This window comes from Mirounga leonina, unplaced genomic scaffold (assembly GCF_011800145.1).
Source record: "Mirounga leonina isolate KUSES-001 unplaced genomic scaffold, KU_Mleo_1.0 Mir_151, whole genome shotgun sequence".
Lineage (NCBI taxonomy): Eukaryota > Metazoa > Chordata > Mammalia > Carnivora > Phocidae > Mirounga > Mirounga leonina.
This window is the reverse complement of record NW_023270377.1, coordinates 101849732-101876123: the sequence shown is the minus strand read 5'-3', so window position 1 is coordinate 101876123 and position 26392 is coordinate 101849732. Positions and strand designations below refer to the sequence as shown.

The 26392-nt window shown below is 40.4% G+C and overlaps 1 protein-coding gene across 10 annotated transcripts in view; it reads left to right on the top strand.

The window, feature by feature from the left end:
- The window catches only part of CLASP1 (cytoplasmic linker associated protein 1), a 263183-nt gene that overhangs the window by 96620 nt on the left and 140171 nt on the right, over positions 1 to 26392 (top strand). For all 10 annotated transcript variants that reach the window (XM_035008218.1, XM_035008217.1, XM_035008211.1 and 7 more), the window contains 2 exons: positions 4598 to 4695; positions 15837 to 15904. In XM_035008218.1, the coding sequence (XP_034864109.1) occupies positions 4598 to 4695; positions 15837 to 15904 (166 nt within the window). The remainder of the gene's footprint in view (positions 1 to 4597; positions 4696 to 15836; positions 15905 to 26392) is intronic.

Below are 26392 nucleotides of genomic sequence, written 5' to 3'. Positions count from 1 at the left end.
ACACCTCATTAGATAAAGGGGCCGAAAATCAGAACAGTAACTTACCAAAGAAATACACGTGGTACGCAGGCATCTCATTTTAAACATCGATGATTGCTAACGTGTCCCCAGAGAGGTTGTGCCAGCTCGCCTTCCACCTTCCCTGGCTCCGAGGTCCCTGCGGCTCTTGTCCTTCCTTCCTTCTTGGCTTTGCCCTTTCTTGTCCCTGCTGCTGCTTTCCCCATCCCCAGCCCCTCCTCTGTGCACTGCCTGTGGCTTCTCCGGGTCTTTTGATTGCATCTGCTTTCCTCCTGCCACCCACTCCTTTACTCAGCCTTCACTGAAAGTACAAGACACTGGAAGTGGAATTTTGAGGTGTTTTTTTTTTTTTTAAAGATTTTATTTATTTATCTGACAGAGAGACACAGCGAGAGAGGAAACAAGCAGGGGGAGTGGGAGAGGGAGAAGCAGGCCCCCCGCGGAGCAGAGAGCCCGATGCGGGGCTCGATCCCAGGACCCTGGGACCATGACCTGAGCCGAAGGCAGACGCTTAACGACTGAGCCACCCAGGCGCCCCTTGAGATGTTTTAATTTACTGAAGCACGCTTTATGTTTCAGCATTAATTTAAAGAGAAACTTTTTTTTTTTTTAATTCTAAGTTACCGAATGGGTTATTTTGCGTTTTCTCCTTTTTTGGTCTTGTTCCCATTTTTGCTTTCTGTGGGGGAAAAAAATCCTTATCGAGGTCACATGTTGTGGTGATTGCTACTATCACGTGGTATCCTTAAGTCGAGCAGGAAAGCCAGCCTGGCTAGCTGAAGGTCCTCGTTCCTAACTCAGGCGCTGTCACTGGCCACTCGGGTGACGTGACACCGAGCACTGGGGCACAGTGAGGTCGGTGCTCCGTGGGCAGCTTTGGGCAGTCTGTCGCAGACAGAGCCGGGATACTCCAGACTGCGCACTCAGGCAGTCATCCGTGATTCACATCTGCCTTATCTGCACACATGTACACGCACGCACAGACACGCACAGTCCACATCTCCCAGAACCCTCCCGCCAGGGAAGTTTACCACCCACTTCTCTGCTGTCGATGCACTGAATCATTCCTCCTCTCGGGGGACGTGTATATGCTGCATGTGCCTGTGCTCTTGCCTTTACTTTAATTTTCTCATTAGTCTTTCCTGCTGTGCGCCCCAGCAGGTGGCTCGGCTCCTCTGTATCCCAGTAAACAGCGGTCCTGGGAGGAAGGTCATAGATCTGAAGCCCTCAGGTTCTGTAGAGCCTTCAACTCAGGCCTGCCAGGTAGCGCTTAAAGTTTTGGGGCTCTTTTGTAGTCCCAGTGGCCTGAAATATTGGCGTTCCTTTTTAATGGTGAGCCTGAGGGTGGGCAGGAGCAGTGTGGGGCCAGAGTGGCTGTGTTAGAAGTGAGCGCTACATTGTTGCGCCTTCATCCTGAGTGAGTTGCTTGTACAGAACTTCCCTTCTCAGTTGGAGTATAGCACTTTGTAGGACCAAAGAAAATGTGCTCTGCTGTATTTCCTGAATCGAGGGTGCTTTAGACCCTCAAATGCTGTCTGACCCTATAGCTTTGTAAGCCTGAGGAATGATGATTTTATTTATTTTTATTTTTTTATTTTTTTTAAAGATTTTTTATTTATTTATTTGAGACAGAGAGAATGAGAGAGAGAGAGCACATGAGAGGGGGGAGGGTCAGAGGGAGAAGCAGGCTCCCCGCCGAGCAGGGAGCCCGATGCGGGACTCGATCCCGGGGCTCCAGGATCATGACCTGAGCCGAAGGCAGTCGCTTAACCAACTGAGCCACCCAGGCGCCCCAGGAATGATGATTTTAAAGGCTAAGGAGATTGGTTTAGAAGATGTAGATATTCTACTTCCACTAGCCTCATGTTGAGTGTTTTATACACACAACATACAGGTTCCAAACTGCTGGCCTGAAACGTAATTGCATCCTAATGTGCATTGTGTGTCTGCATAACGTTTTAGTTTTACATTTAAGAGTTTTGATGTTCTTACATTTGGAAGATTTGTATTCCCGATTTCTCTCGAAAGATTAGATGTGGCAGAGCCGTGCCTACCTTCCTCCAAGGGTGGGTGACGGTGGCCTGTTTGCCCGACCCTCCATTTTCCCTCTTCTCTCTGCCAGCAGGGTCCCCTGCCAGAGTCATTTGTCACTGTACACCCACCTGGCTCCACCCAGGTATCAAGGTCCCTGCCTGGGCCGTGGAGGCACTTTAGTTTGGCATCTACTAGACACTCAGATACTTGTGGAATGAATTTGTTATTTTTTCTAGCCCTCAAAGCAGTCCTCAGCTCACAGGAGAAAATTGAGACTAAAATAGTTTATATATTTGATCCAGTATTACACAGTTCCTAAATGGCCAAGGGAGGTACTCAGGTCACTTTGATTCTTAGGCTGGTCATTTTTCCACTAAATCTCTTACACTCCTAATGGTCCAGCCTTTTTAAGTAGGGCGGGATGTTGCTTGCTCATTAAGGTGATGGGCTCTGAGCAAATGTCATCATTAGAAAGTGAGCCGAGTCATCTTCAGGACACATTGGCATTAACAGTTTGTGTAGTATGTGCGTGTTTCCATATAAAAATGATGCCTAAATTCAGAAGGTCTTTCTTTTCCCAAATAAATTGATAATCTGTATTAGTCAGCTTGGGCCACCATAACAAAATACTATAGACAGGTAGCTTGAATAGAAATACATTTCTTGCAGTTCTGAAGCCTGGTAGTTTGGGATCAGGGTGCCAGCATCATCTGGTTCTGGAAGGGGATCTCTTCCTGGTTTGCACACTGCTCCCTCGCTGTGTGCTCACATGACCTCTCTATGCCTGTGTGGAGAATGGCGGCAGCTCGTGGGTGTCTTTTCTTAAAAAGACACCAATCCTGTTGTGTCAGGGCCCTATTCTTATGACTTTGGTTAACCTCAATTATCTACTTAGAGGTCCTGTCTCTAAATACAGTCATGCTGGGGGTTAGGACTTCAACATATTGGGTGAAGGGAATGCAGACATTCAGTCTATAACATAAAGTTTTCCCTTTTCCACCATAAGGGGAAAAATGATCAGTGAAGTTACCTGTCCTATAACCTATAACACTCGTAAATCAAGAGTAGCCTGTAGTATTGAGAATTGTAAATTGTATCCCTACTTCCTTCCTCTGTCTTTTGTTCTGTTATTTTTTTATTATATTAATCACCATACGTTACATCATTAGTTTTTGATGTAGTGTTCCATGATTCATTGTTTGCATATAACACCCAGTGCTCCATTCAGTACGTGCTCTCTTTCTCTGTTACTTTGATGTCATTGCTTGAGACCGAATACAAAATCATGTTGCTCCCCTGTCTTTGCCTCCTGAAGTAAGTACCCATGTCTGTTCCTCCCCAACCCTCACAGGCTGGCCTTGGTTCCAGGGTATACAGAAAGTTTTTCACCCCCATGTTTTTATTTACAAAATTTTAAATCTATAGAAAAATCTTAGGACTAGTGTTAACATCTGTATTTACCAGTTAACATTTTTGTCACATTTGTTTGATCTCTCCCTGTATGTATACACATACCCACACACAGAAATACACTCTCTTTCTGAACCATGATATTTTTGCTCTGACATGATGTTTTTGCTGAGATACTTCAGTGTAGATCTCTCAATAACAAGGATATTTTCTTATATAACTACATGTTATTTTCACATCTAAGAAATTTAACATTGCCAGCGATGGTAATGTTTGATGTACGATCCATATTCAGATTTCCCTGATTTTGTTTGTTTTAAATCTGTTCTGTTTCTTAAGCCTTACTTATTGCTGCTTTCTTATCTTAGTTCATATTTGTGTTTTTCCAACTACTTACTTGCTCTTCTTGAAGGCCGTGCATCTCTGCTTTCATGCCTTTGCACACAGGCTGTACCTTGTTTGGAACCTGTCTTGTTCCATCTTTACCTGGTAAAATGCTATTCCCTAAGCACATTCTAAGTGGTTCCTTCCTCTTCCAGAAAATGTTCCTTGGTATTGTCTAGTGTGCTTGCTCCCTTCTCTAAACTGTGTGGGCTCTTTGTATTTCTGAATGATATTTACTACATCCTGCTCTGTATTAAATGTAGAATTTATGGACTACCGCCCCCCACCTCACCCCCCCAATCCCCTTTTAGGACTCTTAGCTTCTTGAATACAGGGCTCTATGTATTATGGCTTTTACTACCCATTTTTGCTGCTCACTAAGTATTTTATTGAGTTCAATCTAGAATGCTTTTTACATGAAGTTTTGTTTTTAGTATAATTCATTTATTTGTAGTGTTTTCTGTTTTGGGAAGATGGTCCGAAAATTCTGGATTCCTGACATCCTCTGAAAGAATTGAAAGCACTAAGGGATGTGGACTTTAACACGTCTGCAGGGAGGGGACCCGAATTTCCTCTTTGGAATTGTACCAGCAACATGGCTTTGTCTAGTCAAATGTCTATAAGGGGTTGTATCACAGTTGCGTTGGTAGATTGGTGATAAACTCGGGCAGGCATACAGCCTGTTGTGTCCCAGCAGGAAGCGCCGTGGACTGACACAGAGCAGCTGTAAGATCTCTTCTTTTACATCTAGGTTCGAGACGCAGCAATAAACAGCTTAGTGGAGATTTACAGACACGTGGGAGAACGTGTGAGGGCAGACCTCAGTAAAAAAGGATTGCCGCAGTCCCGGTGAGTTCAGACTGTCTTCCTTCCTTTTGCTCTTCCCACCTTCTTTCTTCAGTTAACCTCCTGGTTTGTACTACTTAATTTATGGTGGTGATTGTAGTCGGAGGTCTTGTCCAGATCGTGTGTTGGGGCCCCTCCCTTCAACGTCCTCAAAAGGAGGACTTTCGCCCAGACATCTGGCCACATCTTGTGCCATGTATTGATTTTAGAAGCATGTTTAAAATTGACTGGTATTGAAAAATTCAGCATTCTTTTGGCTCATGTAGTTCTATATCTTGTTTGCACCAAGTACCTAGTGTAGTAGGTGCTTAGAATATATTTGTTTGCATTAATGAAGCCTTTCCAGAATGAGTCTGGATAGAAATAAAGAATAATAATTCTGGAAAGCATCTTTGAAATGGTAGTGTTCTGGCAGTCTCAATATGTAGAGGCCAGTGCAAGGGCATCCACGCCTCATCAGATCCAAAACCACGTGAGTCCACGGATGTCTCTGTTGTAGTCAACATTTTAAAGAAAATAATGAACGACTGGATATCTATAATTTTAACTATGGTGGAAGAATCTTAAACCTTTTGTGCTCTGCCCCACTCCTTTAAGGGAGAGAGTAATGTTGAAGTCCTGGGAAGCTACACGTGGCCTGGGCTTCTGGAGCAGCTTGTCTGAGCTTGTCACCGTGTCCCTGGAGACAGCAGAGGCCCAGAGACATGAAGTGACTTGGGAGGGCACACAGCATGAGTCAGAGCTCAGAGGGAAGCCCTGTTCTCCTGGCTCCCCTTTTAATTTTCTCTGCCCCATTTCATAAGAGTTTACAGAATATTGGGAGTCCAGATATGGGTTGGGATTTTGAAATATACTGGAGTCCTCTGTCTTGATGTCCCTTAATTTGCTATGATGGAAGCAGGCCCCTTACCCTAAAGTAAGGGTTCTGTGAACAGGCAAGTCGGGCTATACTCTATGTTGTTGAGAGTCCTATCTGACCCCAGGGTTGCTCTCACGATGGCCCCTGAGCTGTGTGCAAGATTATTAGATGGGGATAAAACTGTTTCCATGTTTTTTATAACACGTAATCTGTGAGAATAGACTTACCTTGTTCCTGTGTTTTATGAACCTCAACTTTCTTGTTTTTGAGTATATGGGAGAATACTTAGGAGAAAGATGAACTTAAAGACAAAAACCCTACACGGTGTCCTAGGGAAAACTGGAGGGCCCAGGGGAGCAGGGAGAGCAGGGCTGGAGGGAGAGGGCTGTTTCCTCATGATGTCAGCATCATCGTTGGGAAGACAGACTGTGAGCAGTGAAGCCTTTTCCCGCTCCAGGGGTGGCCTCACCAGGCTCTGTAACTTGCAGTAGCCCTAGGCCGTGAGCAGACCATCTCACTTGTCCTGATGAAGCCTGCTGTAGCAAGCCTGTACACCTGGGAGGTGACGTGGTGACACTGAGATCTGGAGAGACGAGTGCTCAGAGCAGACTGCTGTCCTTGGGGAGGCCGGCTTGCAGTGCTGGCCCTGAACTGGCGGCTGGAAGCTTTGATCTGGGGGCTCCCCATTCCCAAAGAGTGGGCAAGAGTGGCTCACTGTGCCCTGGCAGTGTGTGTTTCACTGAACACCTGCTTTCTTTCTGGGAGTCTGGCATGCTGGGAAATGCTACCCCAGGGAGTGTCTGTCTGACCAGCCGGGCAGAGCCCTGGGAGACAGCACGGTGCACGTGTTGTGATTGTCACAGCTTGTCGCTGGGGATGTTAAGACTCGCAGAGTGAGTCTTCTGTGATTCCACTCCACTGGGAGGGGCTCTAGGAAGCTTGTGCCTGCTTTCCTGCAGACCTCACCCCATGTACTTTCTCCCTTTGCTGGTTTCTTGAAGTGTCCTAAGTTACGATAGTGATAGCTGTGAGTGTGAATGTGCGCCGAGCCCTGAGTCTTCCCAGCCAGTCATTAAACCCGGGTGTGGACTTGGGGACCCCAACACAGAAGGCGATTTAGGTAAGGCTCCAGGTGGCAGGTAATGCCAACCAGAGCTGGGGCTAGAACCTTCTCATTCAGCCTCCCAGTGATGGGATTTTATACCATCACCCCTCCCCCCCCCCCCTTTTTTTAATGAAAAGAAGCTGCAGAAAAGTTTGGTCTTCTGTGAATGGGAATGAGGTTTCTGATCTCTCATGTGACCTAAAATCCTTCCTAAAATTTGTAGACCACATGCAGAGGGTAGTCCTAGGGAAATGGGCCCAGATGCTTCCCGGCTGTCGCCGTAAAACTCTGGTGGACACAGTGCCTGGAAAAGGAGGCTGTTGGTGCTTCAAAGGCATTACTCTGGGGGCGCCTGGGTGGCTCAGTCGTTAAGCGTCTGCCTTCGGCTCAGGTCATGATCCCAGGGTCCTGGGATCGAGCCCCGCATCGGGCTCCCTGCTCGGCAGGAAGCCTGCTTCTCCCTCTCCCACTCCCCCTGCTTGTGTTCCTGCTCTCGCTATGTCTCTCTCTGTCAAATAAATAAATAAAATCTTTTAAAAAAAGAAAAAGGGCATTACTCTGGTGAAAGAGGCCAAAATTTCGTGTTTCTCTGTATTTATTACAAGACACTTACCTAGCACTGTGAGGGTCAGCGCCTCTGGCTGCCACCTTTATTTTGATTTTGCCAGGAACGCGTGCAAATGGAACGAAACTTTGGAAGAATCTTGCCGTTGTTTGGAAAATCCATTGTCTGCTGTTTGTGGCTCCAAGTGGCTGACGGGAATACTCGAACGTTCTAGACTTCTGTTAGTCATTTATATATATTTATTTTGCTGTTATGTGAGCATGATGGATTTTCAGCCTAGCAAGATGCCACAGGACTGATAAAGGAGCGTGGGATATGCATGGTGCTTTCTTTCTTTCTTTTTTTTTTTTTAAAGATTTTATTATTTATTTATTTGACAGAGAGAGACACAGCGAGAGAGGGAACACAAGCAGGGGGAGTGGGAGAGGGAGAAGCAGGCTCCCCGCTGAGCAGGGAGCCCGATGCGGGGCTCGATCCCAGGACCCCGGGATCATGACCTGAGCCGAAGGCAGACGCTTAACCACTGAGCCACCCAGGCGCATCATGCATGGTGCTTTCTGAAACTTGCATTTCATCCTGAAATAAAAATGCTGCCCTCTTAAGAGTGTCCACTGAGTGAGTGCTGTGTTTGAGAAGATTAATTATATCTCTAGGAAATATGTGATGAAAAAAAATGCCTCAATAATATCAGCTAAGTGACATAAACATTAAGATCAATAATATGCTTTGTGGCGCAGCTCCTTTTTCCATTTCACAGGTGGGAAGAGATTTGCCCTTTCATCTGCTTTACTTTGGAGGAGCCAGAATTTCACTTTTGGGTCATGCATTTGGTTGTTATTTGAGTCTTGTCTGTCTGGTGGCTAAAATTAATTTTTTTTTTTTTTTTTTTAAGATCTCATTTATTTGAGAGAGAGAGTGAGCCAGGGGGAGGGTCAGAGGGAAAAGCAGACAGTGGGGGAGCCTAACACGGGGCTCACTCCCAGGACCCGGCGATCATAACCTGAGCCGAAATCAGACGCTTAACTGACTGAGCCTCCCCTCAATCTGAATGTTAAAGCCAGTGCCCCATTGAGTCATTCCAGCTTTTAGTGTTTCTACTGAGAATTCTAAAGCGATTCTGATTCTTCATCCTATGTAGGTAACTTTGATTTTGTCTGAAACATTATGGTTGATGGGTCTTGTATGAGAGAGACCATTTTCATTTTTTGTGTGGTGCACTTGGAGGGCTTTTCTATCTGGAACCTTATGTCTTTCTGAGCAAGGTACTTTAGGAATATAACTATTGTATTTATAAATGTAAGCACATAAATATAAAACATATTTATAAATACTATAGTTATACTATGACCACTTGGATATTGGGTATTTGATTTAAAAATTTTTCCTTTCTGTTCCAATTGTATGGTCCCTTTTTATAGCATTCTGTTTCTGTTTTTTGAATAAGAGCCTTCTTGAAATATTCCTACACCATAATTTTCATATTTTTATAATTTACTATATCCCCTTTAAATTGAACAATTCAGTTGTTTCTAGTATATTCAGAAAATTTTGTAGCTATCACTGCTATCAAGTTTTAGAACATTCGAAAAGAATCCCTGTATCCATCAGCAGTCACTCTCTATTCCTTACTTCTACCTAGTTCCTGGCAACCATTAGTCTACTTTTTATGTCTATGGATTTGCCTGTTTTGGGACATTTCATGCAAATCACACAAAATGTAACTTTTTCTTGACTGCCTTCTTTCACTTACCACAGTATCTTCAAAGTTCAACCACATTATACCATGAGTTATTCCTTTGTATTGCTGAATAAAATTCCACTGTGTGTATATATCACATTTTGTTGCTCCGTTCCTCTGGTGATAGACACTTGCTTCCACTTTTTGGCTGTTGTGAATAACGCTGCTGTGAAAATGGATATACAGGTCTCTCTTACAGTCCCTGCATTCAGTTCTTTTGGTTAGATTTCAGAAGTGGATTTGCTGGATCATACACTGCTATGTTTAATATTTTGAGGAACCACCATACTGTTTTCCATAGCTGTTGCACCATTTTGCATTTCTACCAGCAGTGCCAGCAGTTGTTATTTTGTGTTTTTGTATTGTTTTATTTTCTTAGTGTCTGCTCTGGGGATTTCAGTTGACATCTTAACTTATAAAAGCCTAGTTAGAATTATTACCCTTAATTAATTTCAGTATTAAAAACTTTACTCTTATACAGTTCTGTTTTCTCCCCTTGTTTCTTCTGCTGTGTTTATCTATACATCTTTGTATATTACAGCCCACCAATACACACAGTTTTATACTTCTTGCTTTATGTAGTTTCCTTATAAGTCATGTAGGACAAGAAAAAAGTTAAAAGCAACAAAAAATACATTTATACTATCTGTTATATTTATGTAGGTTTTATGTTTACCTCTGTAGTTACTTTTACTGGTGTTTTTTATACTGTCATGTGGATTCGGGCTAATGTATGGTCTTCTTTCATTTCCAACTGAAAGACTTGTCTAATTTTTTTGTTTATCTAGGAATGTCTTAAATTCTCCTTCATTTTCCCCCCACTCAGAGTCTGCAATTCATTATATTGGTAGTATGACTTCATGTAAAGACTGAAATATCTTTGGTCCAGAGAAGAGTCTCTGTTTCATTTTTGAAGGATAATTTTGTTGCATGTAGAATTCTTGGTTGAGCTTTTAATGTTTTATTTTATGTATGTATGTATTTGCTTGCTTATTTTCAAATTATTGAAGTATACTTGGTTGAGATTTTAAATTTCAGGACTGAATATGTCATCCCACTGCCACCTGTTCTCCACTTTTTTTTAATGAGAAATTATTTATCTTATTGAGGATTTTTTTGTACACAGTAAGTGACTTCTCTGTTGTTGCTTTCTTTTTTTTTAATTTAAATTTAATTAGCCAACATGTAGTGAATCATTAGTTTCAGATGTAGTGTTTAGTAATTCATCAGTTGCATGTAATACCCAGTGCTCATCACATTACGTGCCCTCCTTAATGCCCATCACCCAGTTACCCCATTCCCCACCCCCGACCTCCCTCCCCTCCAGCAACTCTCAGTTTCTTTCCCATAGTTAAGAGTCTCTCATGGTTTGTCTTCCTCTCTGATTTCTTCCCATTCCATTTTCTCTCCCTTCCTCTATGATCCTCTGTGCTGTTTCTTATATTCCTCATATGACTGAAACCATATGATAATTGTCTTTCTCTGATTGACTTATCTTGCTCAGCATAATACTTTCCAGTTCCATCCACGTTGATGTAAATGGTAAGATTTCATCCTTTCTGATGGCTGAGTAATATTCCATGCACACACACACACACATACATATACATATACACACCACATCTTCTTTATCCATTCATCTGTCAATAGACATCTCGGCTCTTTCCATAGTTTGGTTATTGTGGACATTGCTTCTATAAACATTGGGGTGCAGGTGCCCCTTTGGATCACTACATTTGTATCTTTGGGGTAAATATCTAGTAGTACAATTGCTGGGTCGTAGGGTAGCTCTATTTTTAACCTCTTGAGGAACCTCCATACTGTTTTCCAGAGTGGCTGTACCAGCTTGCATTATCACCGAGTGTAAGAGGGTTCCTCTTTCTCGGCATTCTCACCAATATTTGTTGTTTCCTGACTTGTTTGTTGTTGCATTCAAGATTTTCTTTGTCTTTTCTTCCAACAGCTTGTTTCTCTTACGTCTAGGTTCGGATCTCTAAGTTTTTCCTATTTGAAGTTTGTTGAGCTTCTTGAACATGTAGATTAAAATTTTATATAAAATGTATGAAGTTTTTGGCCATTATTTCTCCATATATTCTGTTGGGTTTTTTTCTCCTCTTCTTTTGGTATTCCCGTTATATGTATGTTGGTACATTGGTATTATAAGAACATGAACTCTTAGGCTCTGTTCTTGTTTTGTTTCTCAGACAGGGTATTGTCAATTGATTCATCTTCAAATTTGCAGTTTTTTTCTTCCCCTAGCAAAAATTTGTTGTTGAACGCTCTTATGAATTTTTTTAAAAGGTTTTATTTTTTTAGGTAATCTCTATACCAACATGGGGCTTGAACCCACAACCTAGAAATCAAGAGTTGCATTCTCTACTGACCGAGCCAGCGAGACGTCCCCATCTAGTGAATTTCTTATTTCAGTTTTTGTACTTTTCATTTCTAGAATTTCTCTATGATTCTTATGTTTTCAGTTTCTTCATTGATAGTCTCTATTTGATGACACATTGTTCTTATACTTTCCTTTAGTTCTTTAGAAGTAATTTCCTTTAGTGCTTTCAACATATTTCTAATAGTTGAATTCAAGTATTCATCTAGTAAGTTCATTGTCTGGGTTTCCTTTAAGGATAGTTTCTGTGACTCATTTTTTTTCCCCTGTATGGGCCATGTTTTCTTGTTTCTTTACGTGTATAATTTTTTTATACTTGACTAGCTAAAACTGGTCATTTACAGTAATCTCTTGTGACAGCTTTGCAAATCACATTTGCTCTTTCTCCAGATTTGTTGTTCTTTAAGTGATTTTCCAGACCTAATTCCATAAAGTCTGTATTTTTTTTTTGATGTGTATGGCTCCTGCAGTCTCTGCTTGGTTAGCTTAGTGTTGGGCTAATGATTAGACAGAGATTTCCTTGAATGCCTTCAACCAGTAAATCTCATAGCCCTTGCTGAAGGGCTGTCCCTGTGTATGTTGAGGAATGTTTTCAGTGTTCTGGCAGGCAGTTATACATCTCTGCCTTCCCCTTTATTGTCTGCTTGTGCAGAGCCTCAAAGTCAGTCAGACATGAGACCTTAGTGTCTTCTTAGGTCTTTCCTCACACTTTCTTACAGACTTGCACATATGCGTAGCCTTCCAGATTCCCAGGAATATGTCCGATTTTTTCAACGTTCCCTGTGAATATATCCTTCTTCATTTTTCTTTGTAAGTTTTTTGGTCAGTGTTTTTGCTCCAGTTTTATCACCTTGGGCGGCTGCCATGTTAAACAGTTGTTGGTGATTCTTTTTGATCATGGCTTCAGGGAAAAGAGGCTCTCCCACTAAGTGTGCTATGAATCAGGTAAAATAAAACCCTGTGAATGGGGATTCTGGGATATGCCAGACAGGCGAAATAATGACAGTTCTCTTAGAATGGGGATTTTTGTGGTGCTCCAAACTTGGTCAGTTCCTCCCAGTGGCTTCAAGGCTGCTGGTTTTCAAACTATCATGATTGTGAGGCTGTTGATTTTTAGCTAGTGAGTTGGAGATGGAAATAAGACACAGCAAAACAGTGAAAAGCTTGTTATCCTTACCCAGAGTAGCCGTTTTTCTTGAAGAATGCTCCTTGGATTGTTGCCAGCCTTTGTTTAATTTCCAGAGCCTGAAAAACTTGATTTTGATAGATTTTGCCAGTGTTTTCTTGGCTGCTTTGGAGGAGCAGATTTTCAGAGGTCCTTATTCTGTCATTTTGAAGGGCTCCTTCCTTGTTAGCTTTTATTTATTTATTTTTTAAATTTTTATTGTTATGTTAATCACACACATTACATCATTGGTTTTAGATGTAGTGTTCCATGATTCATTGTTTGTGCATAACACCCAGTGCTCCATGCAGAACGTGCCCTCTTTAATACCCATCACCAGGCTAACCCATCCTCCCACCCCCCTGTTAGCTTTTATAATTGCAGTATTTTATCTCTTTGGAAGTATTAATGATATATTTTAAAAACTTATCATTGCCTCTTCTTTCCTCTGTGTTGTGATTTTGGAGTATGTGTTTGTTCATCTTGATCTCTTTCACTTTAAAAACTTATGCATCTTTGAATGCTTGGTTATCTGCTCATATTTAAGAGCAGTGGACTAAAAAGTCAAAAGCTCTGAGTGTATGGGTGGAGCTTGTTGATTGTGAGCATACTAGTATTTACGAATTATTTGAATTTTTAAAAATTATCTATCTGTATTTTGAATGAGAGAGAGAGAGAGAGAGAGTGCAAGCCAGGGGGTTGGGAGGGAGAGAGAGAGAGAGAACCTTAAGCACGCTCCACACCCAGCATGGAGCCCGACATGGGGCTTGAGCTCAGACCCTGAGATCATGACCTGAGCTGAAATCAAGAGTCCTGACGCCCAACCAACTGAGCCACTCAGGTGCCCCTAAATTTATAAGATATTCTAGGAAGGAATAGTTAGATCTGGATCTTACAGTAAAATAAATGCCAGTTGGATTGCAGAGTTGAATATAAATTTTGAATTCAGAAAAACCAGGGGAAAATTATATTGGTTATTTGTCAAAATTTAAATTTGAGATCCAGAGATTTAAAATTAAAAAGTGGGGAAAAAAAAAAAGTTGGTGGCTTCGGAGAGTAATCATTAGTTATATATTCAGTGTCTTTGAGTGTATAAAACTCACACTTCTAGGTTTGTGCAAATTCGTTGGTCCCAGAGAGGCATTTCGTATTGCTGTGTTCAGAGCTAAAGGCAAAAGCCATTCCTCAGGAAGTCTTTGTTGGTGCTAGACTGTCCTGAAGCCAGGTTACTGATCTCTTGAGGTGGTAACCTTCTTAGGAGCCCCTGTATAGACATTGCTGAGCAGAGAATGAGGCAGCTAGTGAGGCAGAAGTGTAAGTAGAGGGAAAGGCACAGCTGCCTGAGGGAATTCTGAATTCAAGTGCAGGTACCAAAAAATAGTAATCTTTTTAGCATTCTCACACTTAGTTGTTTGGGCCAGCTTGTGGGTAGCTTGTTGTAGTTGTGGGTCACGTGGCCCCAGTGAGTAGACATTACCACAGACAGAGAGCAACTGCAGACTCTTCCACAGCGGACATTGAAAATGGTGACTGCTTTACCAACAGTGGATGAAATTCTTGCCCCTGGCAGGAATTTTAGGATCAACCAGGCGAGAGGTATACCTTGTTCCTAACTTGCAAACTTGCAGGCATGCTCACGTCAGAGGGTGTAGTTGTGACACAATAAAGTGATAAGTTGGTCAGGGCATGCCCCGGCAACCTGTGTAGTGATATTATTTGTGCGCTTTGTAAGCCACTGGAGATCTTTGGTGCTTTTAAGAGGGAAGGTGATGGAAACATCATAAGAAATTGACTCTAAGGCATTTTTCCAGATCTTTAGTAATCTCTGGATATGAAAGTGAGTTTTACTCCCATCTGGGCCTGAGATGACAAATAAGATTTTCGTAATTCAGTGCCAACTTTGCTTAGTTGGTAGTGGCCGCCTGGAGCAGCTTTGAGAAGGATTTTGAGGCTACATCTGGGCTTAGGTGGAAAGATGGGCAGAAAAGATCGATACCTGCCATGGAACGGGAATGGGGGATGTCAGGCTCCTTCACCCCCTTCATTTTACCTCTCTTTGCTGATGTGTCCTTTTGGCTCCCCTGTTACTTAGGATGTGACATTCTAAGTAGAAAAGAATGAAATAGAAGCTTTAGAAGTTAAGAATTTTACACACTCAGCATCTGGCCAGCTCAGTGCTGGACTCAGGGAATGAACTATGGATTAATGGAGGCCAGAATGTACCTAGTTTCCATAGTGAGCGCAGGAACAGGATTTACACAGTGATATAACGCTCCTGTGTGACATAGTGTTATATAGTTCCCATCCCTATCCTGAAGGAGAGTCCATTCTAGTTGTGAAGAAAAGACCAAACATGTTTGAACTAATTAGAGCTTGTATGACAGGACAGTTTGTAAGCAAGTGCTAAAATTTCTAGTCTGATCCCTGAAATGGGTGGTGTGGGTTTGAACGTAGGAGTACATTGCTTTGGACTCTCAGCCTTTACACTTATTCCAATGTATCTGTGTTTTGCTTTGGAAAGCCTAGTTTTTTCTTGACTTCTACCAGAGCAACCGCTTCACTGTACCCTACCCCCAATTTTTCTCTCATTACTGGTGTCACTTAGGATGGAATATTTTGACTGGTTAAGGAGTTTTGTTTCAATTTCAATGTCAAGGTGACATTGATCCATTAATAGAAAATAAATGTCATGTAGGTTTTTTTCAGTTAATCTAGTACAGTGTTTGTTTCTGGAGAAATTATTTATAGCATTTTTTAATTAAGCAGAAGTCACAGAAAAGCCTTTATATTGTAATGTCAGTGCATTTTGAAAATCTTTATCCTAAGTAATCACCAGTCTGTCCTTAGACAGAAATAGGACAAACATATGCTTTTCATAATGTATACATTTTGTGTAGAGCGGTCAGGCCGTTTAATATAGTGCCTGAGAATATGAGCTCTGGATCCTTACTCTCAGGGCTGCCATCTCCACCCGAACTCACCATGTTACCCTATAACTAAGTTGTCTGGGCTTGATTTCCTCATCTGTAAAATGGGGATGATGATAATCTTGTATATGGCTATTGTAAGGATTAATTGAGATCTTTCAGAGAGAGTCCTGAGTCAGTGCTTAGTCTATAATAAGTGCTCGATTATTGTTGGGTGTTACTAATGTTATTAATATAGTTACTGTTTTTGTTATTAGGTGGGTTTGTATCCTTGATTTTTTTTTTTTTTTTTGGAGTGTGACTCAACTTCACATTAGTGTTTTAATATAATTGACTGTAAACGGTGATAGTTAATAGTTTCTATATATACACGTGTATTTTTTTTTCATACAGGTTGAATGTAATTTTTACAAAATTTGATGAAGTCCAAAAATCTGGAAACATGATACAATCAGCAAACGGTGAGTAGAAAAAGCCATCGTTCTATTTTTGCCTTTTCAGTTTTAGGTCAGTAATACTTACGCTAGTTCTGAACAGCTGAATTTGATATCTTGAGGACAGTTTCTAGGTCTGAAGACTTACCTCCATTTACCCACTTTCCCAGGCCGGAAATAGTAGGGTTGTTGCTGACTTTCTCTTTGGAGCTCACACCGAACTCATGAGCTTGGAATCCCAGGCATTCTGACTGTAGCCACCACTCTTCCCCTGGTGCAAGTCCTTGTAGTCTTTTACCTATGCTCTCGCGGTGGCCGCCTGGCCAGTGTCCTTGCTGTTACTCTCCCCAAGCACCTAAAAGCTGTTTTTCACACAGCAGAGTGATCCTTTCATTTTTATTAATTTTGATTTAAAAAAAATTTTAAATAGGGCACCATGCCCAATGGGGAAATCCAACTCATGACCCTGAGATTGAGTCGCATGCTCTGTCGACTGAGCCAGCCAGGCACCCCTAGAGTAATCCTTTTAGGATGTAATTGATGTGATGTTAATCCCCGGTTCAGAATCCTCCAGAGGTTTTCGAGATCAGTGGCTCACCATGGCCCACAAGGCCCTGCACACAATCTGATGCTGACCACCATTCTGATGTCATCTGATGTTCTTCCCCAGAGTTCTTTTGGCTCCCGTCCCATTGACCTCCTTGCTATTTTTGAACATTCCAAGCTTCTCCTGCTTCAGGGCCTTTGCGCTTATGACTTTTTCTGTTTGAAACATTTGTCCCCTGGGTGTGTTTATGGCCCTCCCCCTCATTCCATCCAGACCTTGGCTGCAGACACACTTCATTACCAAGGCCAGCCAGTAAGTACAGCACATCCGATGTTCTAAGGGAACTCTGTGCCTTCGTTCTGTTTAATGTTCTTTCTTACTGCATATTGCTGCAAAATAATATGTTTATTCATGGGGCCAAGAACATTGTATTATTCCCTTCTTTATCCTTAGTGCCTCAAAAGGTCCCTGGCATGTGGTATAGGTATGCAGTAAATATTGTCAAATAAACAAAATAATGACTGAGACTTGAATTGTGACTTAATGTTTCTGATACATTCCTTTGACTATACTTTGTGATGGTTGAGCACATGGATGTTTCTTGTGATCCCAGAAGATGAAGAAAAGACAAGTGAATTTGGTGCATAAGTGTGTATGAGTGTATGAGTGAAGTCCTCAGAAAGCAGTTGCCACCAAGAACTTTTTCTAACTTATAGACACATCATTGCATCATAGCAATTTCTGAATTGCTAGGGATCTTAGATCATAGCATAGCTGTTGAATTTTGAAAATCTTGAAGCATAAAAAACGGTTGTCACTTTGGGGGAATGTCACTCCTAGTACATAAGGGCTGAGCAGGGAACAGGATGTAGGTCTTTTAAGTCCTACTCTGCTGTGTACCTATCATTATCAGTAAGGAATTTGTCTTTGCATAGTATGTTCCTTAAAGACTGTTTAAAGAATTCTAAACATGCTTTCATGAAGCCCTTTTTTTTCTCTTCCATGTGTTTGTAAAAACATAATTAAAAGGGCAAAAAAAGAGTATTTACAATAATTCTGCTACCACCAGTAAATCAGTGTTCATTTTTTCATATTCACTTAACAATTCATTTGTCTGTAACTGTATAATTTGTAATTTTATCATGGCATAACTTCTGTACATTGCCCTCTACATTTTTTTTTTTTTAAGATTTAATTTTTAAGTAATCTCTGTACCCAATGTGGGATTTGATCTTACAACCCTGAGGTCGAGTCACACACTCTAGTGCCTGAGCCAGCCAGGTGTACTTTTGTATATATACTTTTATATGTGATTTACAGTGGGTCCATGGTAGAGCTAGAACCAAAACTCTGGCCGTGGAGTTGTGTTCCTGTGATGAGTGACATTGGTGGTGTACAAGGGCAGGGCTTCCCAGCCAGGTGTCACACATGTGCTTTTAATTCTCTGTGTGTGTGTGTGTATTTGTGTAGTTTGTGTGGTTTCCCAGTTTAAAACTTGTTGGTACCAAGATAGAAAGTACCAGGTAAAGAGGTAGTGGTGGTGGGGGCTGAGAAGTGAGTTTGTGCTTTATAGCCTGTGTTATAAATCCTAACTATGAAACAGAATCTGATTATAATACTGGCACTGGGGAGAAGGACCACACCCCTGCTGGAGGCCTTGCGCAGGAGAGCGTTTGTATACTCTCTGAGTTTTAATGAACACGACACACATGATTTAATCAAGGGTACTAAATCCTGTGGCTTTGGGTGTGTCACAGCAACATTTTATTCTAGACCTCCATGTGCTGTAAATACTGCCGCTGCATATCCATATATGTATATGTGATAAAGGGGTAGGATTGAGAATGAAGATGGTTCTTCTAGGTGTCTGTGTTAAAAATAGCAGATGGTAAGGAAATCTTAATTCAAGACTTACTAGAGGCCTTAAAATTTCAGCTTTTTGCTGTCTATATGTAGTATTACTTTTTAATTGTTAGAACCAAAACAGAATCACCTAAAGGGGTATGTATAAAGATTTTAGAATTCTTAACCCAAATAAGTTCAGTCTCTTTATGGTAACTTTGAGAGACTGGTAAGATGTTCAGTAGCTGTCAAAAGCAAACCACCTAATTTCCTTCTTTGCTTGAGTCCTTGAACATTTAGATAGCATAGAGAAGCCACAGTTGGAACATAAGAAAACCCTCTTTTGATTTTTGTTTTTCTGGTTCACTGACTCCCAGTATAACCAGTTTTTGAACTCCTCTGCACGTCAGACCATTGACTGCTCTACTTATTCTCAACTCTCCACCCTCTGCTGTCTTCAGAGACATGCTGCTTATATAGGTTGATTGTGACCTTTCTGAAGTTTCCTGTTAGTTCTGTATGTCTTTGTAGATTCCTTGGCATTTTCTGCATAGATCGACAAATCATCTGCAAATAAGAGTAGTTTTATCTCTTTCAGATTTATATACTTATTTCTTTTTCTTGCCTTATTGCACTGGCTAGAATTTCCTCCTCTACATAAAGTATAAGTGGTGGGAGTAGACCTCCTTATCTGGTTCCCAGTCTTAGGTCTTTCACAACTAAGTGTGATGTTAATTGTAGGTTTTTTTGTAGATGTTCTTTAGCAAGATGAGGTAGTTCTCATCTATTCCTACTTAACTAAATTTTTATTAGAAGTGAGTGTTGGATTATTTTGGGGGGGAATTATCAGCATATTTTAAATATTGAGATAAGTCTATACCAAAAATTTACTTTTTTAAAGTGTATATTTTTTTTGTATATTCACAAAATTGTGCAATTATCTAATTCCAGAATATTTTTATATTCTGGAATACTTAGAACCATTAGCACTCCCAATTTCCTTCTCCTCCTAGTCCCTGACCACCTACTTTCTGTCTCAAGGTATTTGCCTATTCAGGACATTTTATATATATGCAGTCATACAACATATGGCTTTTTATGTATGCATAATGTTTTCAGGATTCACCCATGTATCAGTACTTCATTCCTTTTTATGGCTGAATAGTATTTCACCAGTGTATAGATATATCACCTTATGTTTATCCACTCATCAGTTGACGGACATTTGGGTTGTTTCTACTTTTTGATTCTTGTGAACAATGATACCGTGAATATTTGAAAGTTTTTATGTGGAGATGTTTTCATTTCTCCTGTGTATATACCTTGCAGTAGAATTGTTGGCTCCTGTGGTAACTCTGTGTTTAACGTTTGCCTAAGTGGCGCCTTATTTTCCAAGTGGCTGCACCATTTTACATTCTCACCGACAATGTGTGAGAGTTGTAGTTTATTCATATTTAAGTCAATACTTGTTATTATCTGTTTCTTTGATTATAGCCATCCTAGTGGGTGTGGAGTGTTGTCATTATGGCTTTGATTTGCATTTCCCTAATGACTAATGATGTTGAGCATTTTTTTCATGTGCGTGTTGGCCATTTGTAGATCTTCTTTGGAAAAATCTATTGAGTTCCTTTGTCTTTTTTTTTTGAAGGGTTGTTTGTGTTTTTATTTATTTTTTTAACTGAAGTATAGTTGACACACAGTGTTACATTAGTTTCAGGTCCACAGCATAGTGATTCCACAGCTCTGTCTGCTGAAGAGTAGTGTAGCCACCATCTGTCCCCATACAGCACTTTCACAGTACCATTGATGCTATTCCTTATGCTGTGTCTTTAATCCCTGTGACTTATTCATTCCCTGACGGGGAGCCTGTTCCTTCCATTCCCCTTCACCCATTTTGGCCATTTTCCCACTCCCCACCCCTCTGGCAACCATCAGTTTGTTCTCTATATTTATGAGTCTATTTCTCCTTTTTGTTTCTGTGTTCATTCATTCGTTTTGTTTTTCAGATTCCACTTGTAAGTAAAATCATATGGTATTTGTCTTTCTGACTTGTTTCACTTAGCATAATACCCTTTAAGTCCATTCATGTTGTTACAAATGGCAAGATTTCATTTTTTTTTTTAAGATTTTATTTATTTGAGAGAGGGAAAGAGAGGGATCATGAGCGCGGGGAGGGGCAGAGGCAGAGGGAGAAACAGACTCCCCACTGAGCAGGGAGCCAGACTTGGGGCTTGATCCCAGGACCCTGGGCTTGTGACCTGAGCTGAAGGCAGACCCTTAACTGACTGAGCCACCCAGGCGCCCCATATCTCATTCTTTTTTATGGCGGAGTATTATTCTGTTGTGTGTATGTGTGCATGCGCACGCACACACACACACTCCTTTAGCCGTTCAACAATTGGGTTGCTTTCATATCTTGGCTATTGTAAATAATGCCACAATAAACATAGGGGTGCATATATCTTTTTGAATTAGTGTTTTTGTTTTGTCTCGGTAAATACCCAGGAGTGGAATTACTAGGATCATATGGTATTTCTAATTTTTTGAGGAACCTCCGAATTGTTTTCCACGGTGGTTGCACAAATTTACATTCCCATCAACAGTGCACTGTACATACTTGCCAGCACTTGTTATTTCTTATCTTTTTGATTCTACCCATATGACAGGTGTAAGGTGATATCTAATTATGGTTTTGATTTGCATATTTCCCTGATGATCAGTGATGTTGAGCATCTTCTCATGTGTCTCTTGGCATCTATATATCTTTGGTAAAATGTCTATTCAGGTTCCTGCCCATATTTTTATTGGATTGTTTATTTTTTTGGTGTTTAGTTGTAGAAGTTATCTATATATGTTGGATATTAACTCTGTGCAGATACTTCTCCCATTCAGTAGATTGCCTTTTTGTTTTGTTGATGGTTTCCTTTGCTCTACAAAAGTTTTCTATTTTGATGTAGTCCTGATAGTTTATTTTTGCTTTTGTTCCTCTTGTAATCTATGAAAATGTTGGTAAGGTTGATGTCCAAGAAATTACTGCCTATGTTTTCTTTTATGAGTTTTATAGTTTCAGGTCTTATATTTAGGTCCTTAATCCATTTTGAGTTTATTTTTGTGCATAGTGTAAGAAAGTGGTTCAGTTTTATTCTTTTGCAGGTAGCTGTCCAGTTTCCCAACACCATTTATATTGTAATTTCAAGTTTTTTGTTTTTTTTTTTTTTAAGATTTTATTTATTTATTTGACAGGGAGAGTCAGAGAGCACAAGTGGGGGGAGGGGGTGAATGGCAAAGGGAGAAGGAGAAGCAGGCTTCCCCGCTGAGCAGGGAGCCTTAAAAGTGGCGCCTGGGTGGCTCAGTCGTTAAGCGTCTGCCTTCTGCTCGGGTCATGGTCCCAGGGTCCTGGGATCAAGCCCCACTTTGGGCTCCTTGCTCGGTGGGAGGCCTGCTTCTCCCTCTCCCACTCCCCCTGCTTGTGTTCCCTCTCTCGCTGTGTCTCTCTCTGTCAAATAAATAAATAAAATCTTTAAAAAAAAAATCTTAAGGGCGCCTGGGTGGCTCACTTGGTTAAGCGACTGCCTTCGGCTCAGGTCATGATCCCGGAGTCGCGGGATCGAGTCCCACATCGGGCTCCCTGCTCGGCGGGGAGTCTGCTTCTCCCTCTAACCCTACCCCCTCTTGCGCTCTCTCTCTCACTCTCTCTCTCTCTCAAATTAAAAAAAAAAAAAAATCTTAAAAAAAAAAAAAAGAAAAAAGGGGGGGCTCTATCCCAGGGCCCTGAAATCATGACCTGAACCGAAGGCAGACACTTAACCGACTGAGCCACCCAGGTGCCCCCGGTGGTTTCAAGTTTTTATTTAAATTCCAGGTAGTTAACATATATCATAATACTAGTTTCAGGACCAACACTGTTTATTGAAAAGACAGTTTTTTCCCCATCATATAGTCTTGCTCCCTTTGTCATAGATTAATTAACTATATAAACATTGGTTTATTTCTAGGCTCTCTCTTCTGTTCCGTTGATTTATGTGTCAGTTTTTGTGCTGGTACCGTACTGTTTGGACTAGCATGTCTTTGTAGTATATCTTTAAATCTGGAATTGTGATACCTCCAGCTTTGTTCTGCTTTTTCCTGGTTGGTTAGGCAGTTTAGAGTCTTTTGTTGCTCCATACAAATTTTAGGATTATATAATTTTGTGAAAAAATGCTATTGGTATTTTGACAGGAGTTACATTGAATCTATAGGTTGCTTTCGATAATATGGACATTTTAACAATATTAATTCTTTCAATCCATGAATGAGCATGGTATATCTTTTCATTTGTTTATGTCATCTTAGTTTCTATTATCAGTGTTTTAGTTTTCAGAGTACAGGTCCTCACCTCTGTTAAGTTTATTATTCCTAGGTGTTTTTTTCCTTTCAGTGCAATTGCAAATGGAATTGTTTTCTTAATTTCGCTTTCTACTACTTTGTTTTGGTGTATAGGAATGCAACAGATTTCTGTATACTAATTTTGTATCCTGCAAACTTTACTGGGTTCATTTATAAGTTCTAATAGTATTTTGTGGGCGGGAGAGTCTTGAGAGTTTTCTTTGTATAGTATCATGTCTGCATATAATGACAGCTTTACTTCCTCCTTACCAATTTGGATGCCTTTATTTCTTTTCCTTGTCCGATTGCTGTTCTTTGCCCATTTTTAAATTGGTGTGTGTTTGTTTTTTTGTTCTTGAGCTATAAGAATTCTTTATATATTCTGGACATAAGACTCTTACCAGATACATGATTTGCAAATATTTTTCTCTGTTCTGTTGATTGTCTTTTTTTACTTGGTTGGTATTTAAAAGTTTTTAATTTTTAAATTTGTAATTTTTTGTTGTTGTTACTTGTGAACGGTAACCTTCTTTTGAGTAAGAAAAGCTCTGGATTTGAGCTAAGTTGAAAGAAACTGTTTAATGTAATAATAGTTACATTATTGCTTATAGTTATTGCTTCCCTACGGCAATACTTGTAGGGGAGAGATGAGTTTCATCGCAGGTTCTATTTCTTGACATGTTCAAAATTAGGTTGTTCTAAGATGTGTAATTATGTTTATGTAAAACCCATGGACTTAATTTTTTTTAAATGCAGAACTGTGACTAAAAAACAGCAATGGAAAAGCAGCTGAATAGCAATTGGAAAGGAGTGTCCTATCTGTAATAGAACACTTCATCTTTGTAGGATTCTTTTTTGTTGCTAGGTTACCCAAAGGCCTTTCAGCTTTGAATGGCAAGAATATGGGAGTTAAAAATATGTTGTTTTATAGATGTTTCTTTTTCTTTTTTTCCATCTGCATATAATTAGCAAACCCCTTGAAGCAAAAATTACAGTTTTGCCTTCCATGGGTTTCAAAAAGCAAATTATTTTCTATGTAAGTCTTTCTCTTAATCATGCAGATGTGCTTATGCTCACAGGCGAATTGGATTTTCAGCATGAAAGAGCCAGTAATTATAGACTAGTCAGTGTCCTTTATCTGCGGCCACTTAATGATCTTTAATTAGATTTGATTGAAGTGAGGCCCATGGACATTAGTTTGGTTAAAAATGTGCATGCTTTTGGGTTTCTTGAGCAAAGCTAACATGTTTATGAGGAAAGAATGAAAGTATCATGCTGGTTAAATCTGTGAAAATTCCATAATAAACCTGCAGCTAAAGAAAAAGTTAAAATATTGATTGCTGACAAAACTATAAACCAGATAACAGATAATCATAAAATTATCAACTCTAATACATGCATGTATCTACAGCATCATTTTGCTGCCAACTGCATTCTGCCTTATGTTTTTCTACTAAAAAATAATTGTATAATTTGAAAAATGTTAGATGTCGTTTCTAAGTTGTTAGAAATGAGAAATACCTGTGCAAATCTGAAAGCGACTAGACCAATGTTGAATTGTTAGGTAAGATTTGAGTTGTTGCCCAGTGTAGCTAGGACAAAGCATTCATTTAAAGGTGAATTGAGTGTCTTCTTTGTTAAGAAGCCAAGCCATTATTATTGTGTAGCCTAAAAACCGTAATTGTGAGTAAGTGGATCCGGTGCTGGTAATGGGCTCCCATCCCCTCACCTGCTTGTTTATTAGACTCTGTATATTATAAGGTCTGGGGTTCTGGTTCAGTATCTTAGGAAAGTGTTTCCATAGTCACAGATCCAGGGATAATATGGTATAAGGCTAGCAAGTATACCTCACTCTCATAAGGACAAGACCACCTAAAATAGCCTGGGAGAGACTGTTTCTGATACCAGTTTAAGTAGCTTAAGCTGCGACTGACAGCTTCATCCTCTGTGTGGAAGTAAAGCTTGCTTTTTTGATACTATTCTTAAGGTTCATGTTAGGAATGTTCTTCCCTGTTTTTTCAAGGGGAAAAATCAGATAGTTAAAAAAATTTTTTAATACAGTTTTAAAGAAGGCTCTCCTACATGAGTAAAGTCAGATGGAGAAGGTTCACCTCCCACTCAGTCCCCCTTTTAAAACAATCACTTGTATATAGTCCAGGCTTTTATTTTGGAAGAGGGTGGCAGTTGCCATTGGTGCAGATCACACTGAAGAAGTCGTGTGGGTGGAGAGTTGGCTGATGCTTAAGTTGCTGTGAGTAGGTATAGCTTTCAGAGCAGTGTTTGCATTGTACCAAGATCCCTGACAATCATGACTACTGGGAAAGGTAGGCTATTCTAATGTATTTTGAAATGCATTTGTAGTTATTAAATAAATAACGTACTTAAGGTATTTTATAGTTGCTTTGCTAACTAAAAATTGTGGATGAAACTTAGGAAAAGAATTGCTATGAATATTTCCATGTTGGCAGGGAAGAAATTGTGAAATGTACAGATGTATTAACATTAATGTTGACCTTCGAGAACTAGGGAGAAAGAGGAAGTAGGCACAAGAAGCGAGATTAGCTGTGTTTCATCTCTTCATTTCTTGTGCCTTAAATTTTTTTCTGTAACTCTTGTATTCACAGTATGTGGGTTATGAAAATCAATTATTTTGCGATTCAAGACATTTGTTACTGAGTATAAGCTGTCTCAAAGGAATCTGCTGGCCAGAAATTTCTAAGCTTTTTCAACAGCGGATAGAGAAAATGCATATAACTCATAGCAGTGTAGGGTTGCTGCTTCTGTCTCGAGAATCACTGTGTAAGATTTTTCCTTCCCTGTGAAGACTGGCATTTTAAAAATGCAGAAATGAAACTGAAAAACTACAAAAGAATTGTTTTTGCCAAAGTCTTATCGATTAGCCTTCGGTCTCTGCATGGAGGTTTTACCCAGGTTTTGGTAGCACTGAAATGATTTGAGAAAACGCCTCCCTGAGAACAGGTTTGTGTTTGAAGAAAGTGCAATTGATGTGATACGAACAACCCGTGTGTGGCTGCCCTGCCTTCCTGTGGGGCGCTCTTTCTTGCAGGCTTTTAATTTGTTGTCTCTGAAGGATCTTTCCAAACCCTTCAACTGAAACAGGTATTACACAGAGTAAAATTGTGCAGGATAACAAGTGTTCTTCTGCCTCCCACTGCGGGAAACTGGCACACATCCAGCTCATTTGTTCTCTGTTTATTTTGTAGTGGTGATTGTCACCGTGTGTCTGTCTATCTTAAGCTAACTTTGGTTAAGTTTGCTGCAAATGGTCATGTTGGAAGAAGCTGCATTTCTGCATGTTATATTTTAGAATTGAGAATTTGAAGTATACAGTGCTGGTGTTCCTTTTTTTTTTTTTTTTTTTAGATTTTATTTATTTGACAGAGAGAGACACAGCGAGAGAGGGAACACAAGCAGGGGGAGTGGGAGAGGGAGGAGCAGGCTTCCCTGGGATCATGACCTGAGCCGAAGGCAGACGCTTAACAACTGAGCCACCCAGGTGCCCCGCTGGTGTTCCCTTTTATTTCATCCTTCATTACAGTACTCTGTATTCAGGTTAAGCCGCTGTGGGAAATCAATACCTGGGCAGGAGAGTTAAATAATTCATGTTCTGAAGTGACCTTTTTCAGATCCCTTCATTTGAGGATTTGAAAGTGTGTTTCTTATAAGTGGCATTTGTCTTACGTTGTTCTATTTTCGACTTTTTTTTTTTAAATTGGGCAAAATAATTGTGGGAGTTGACT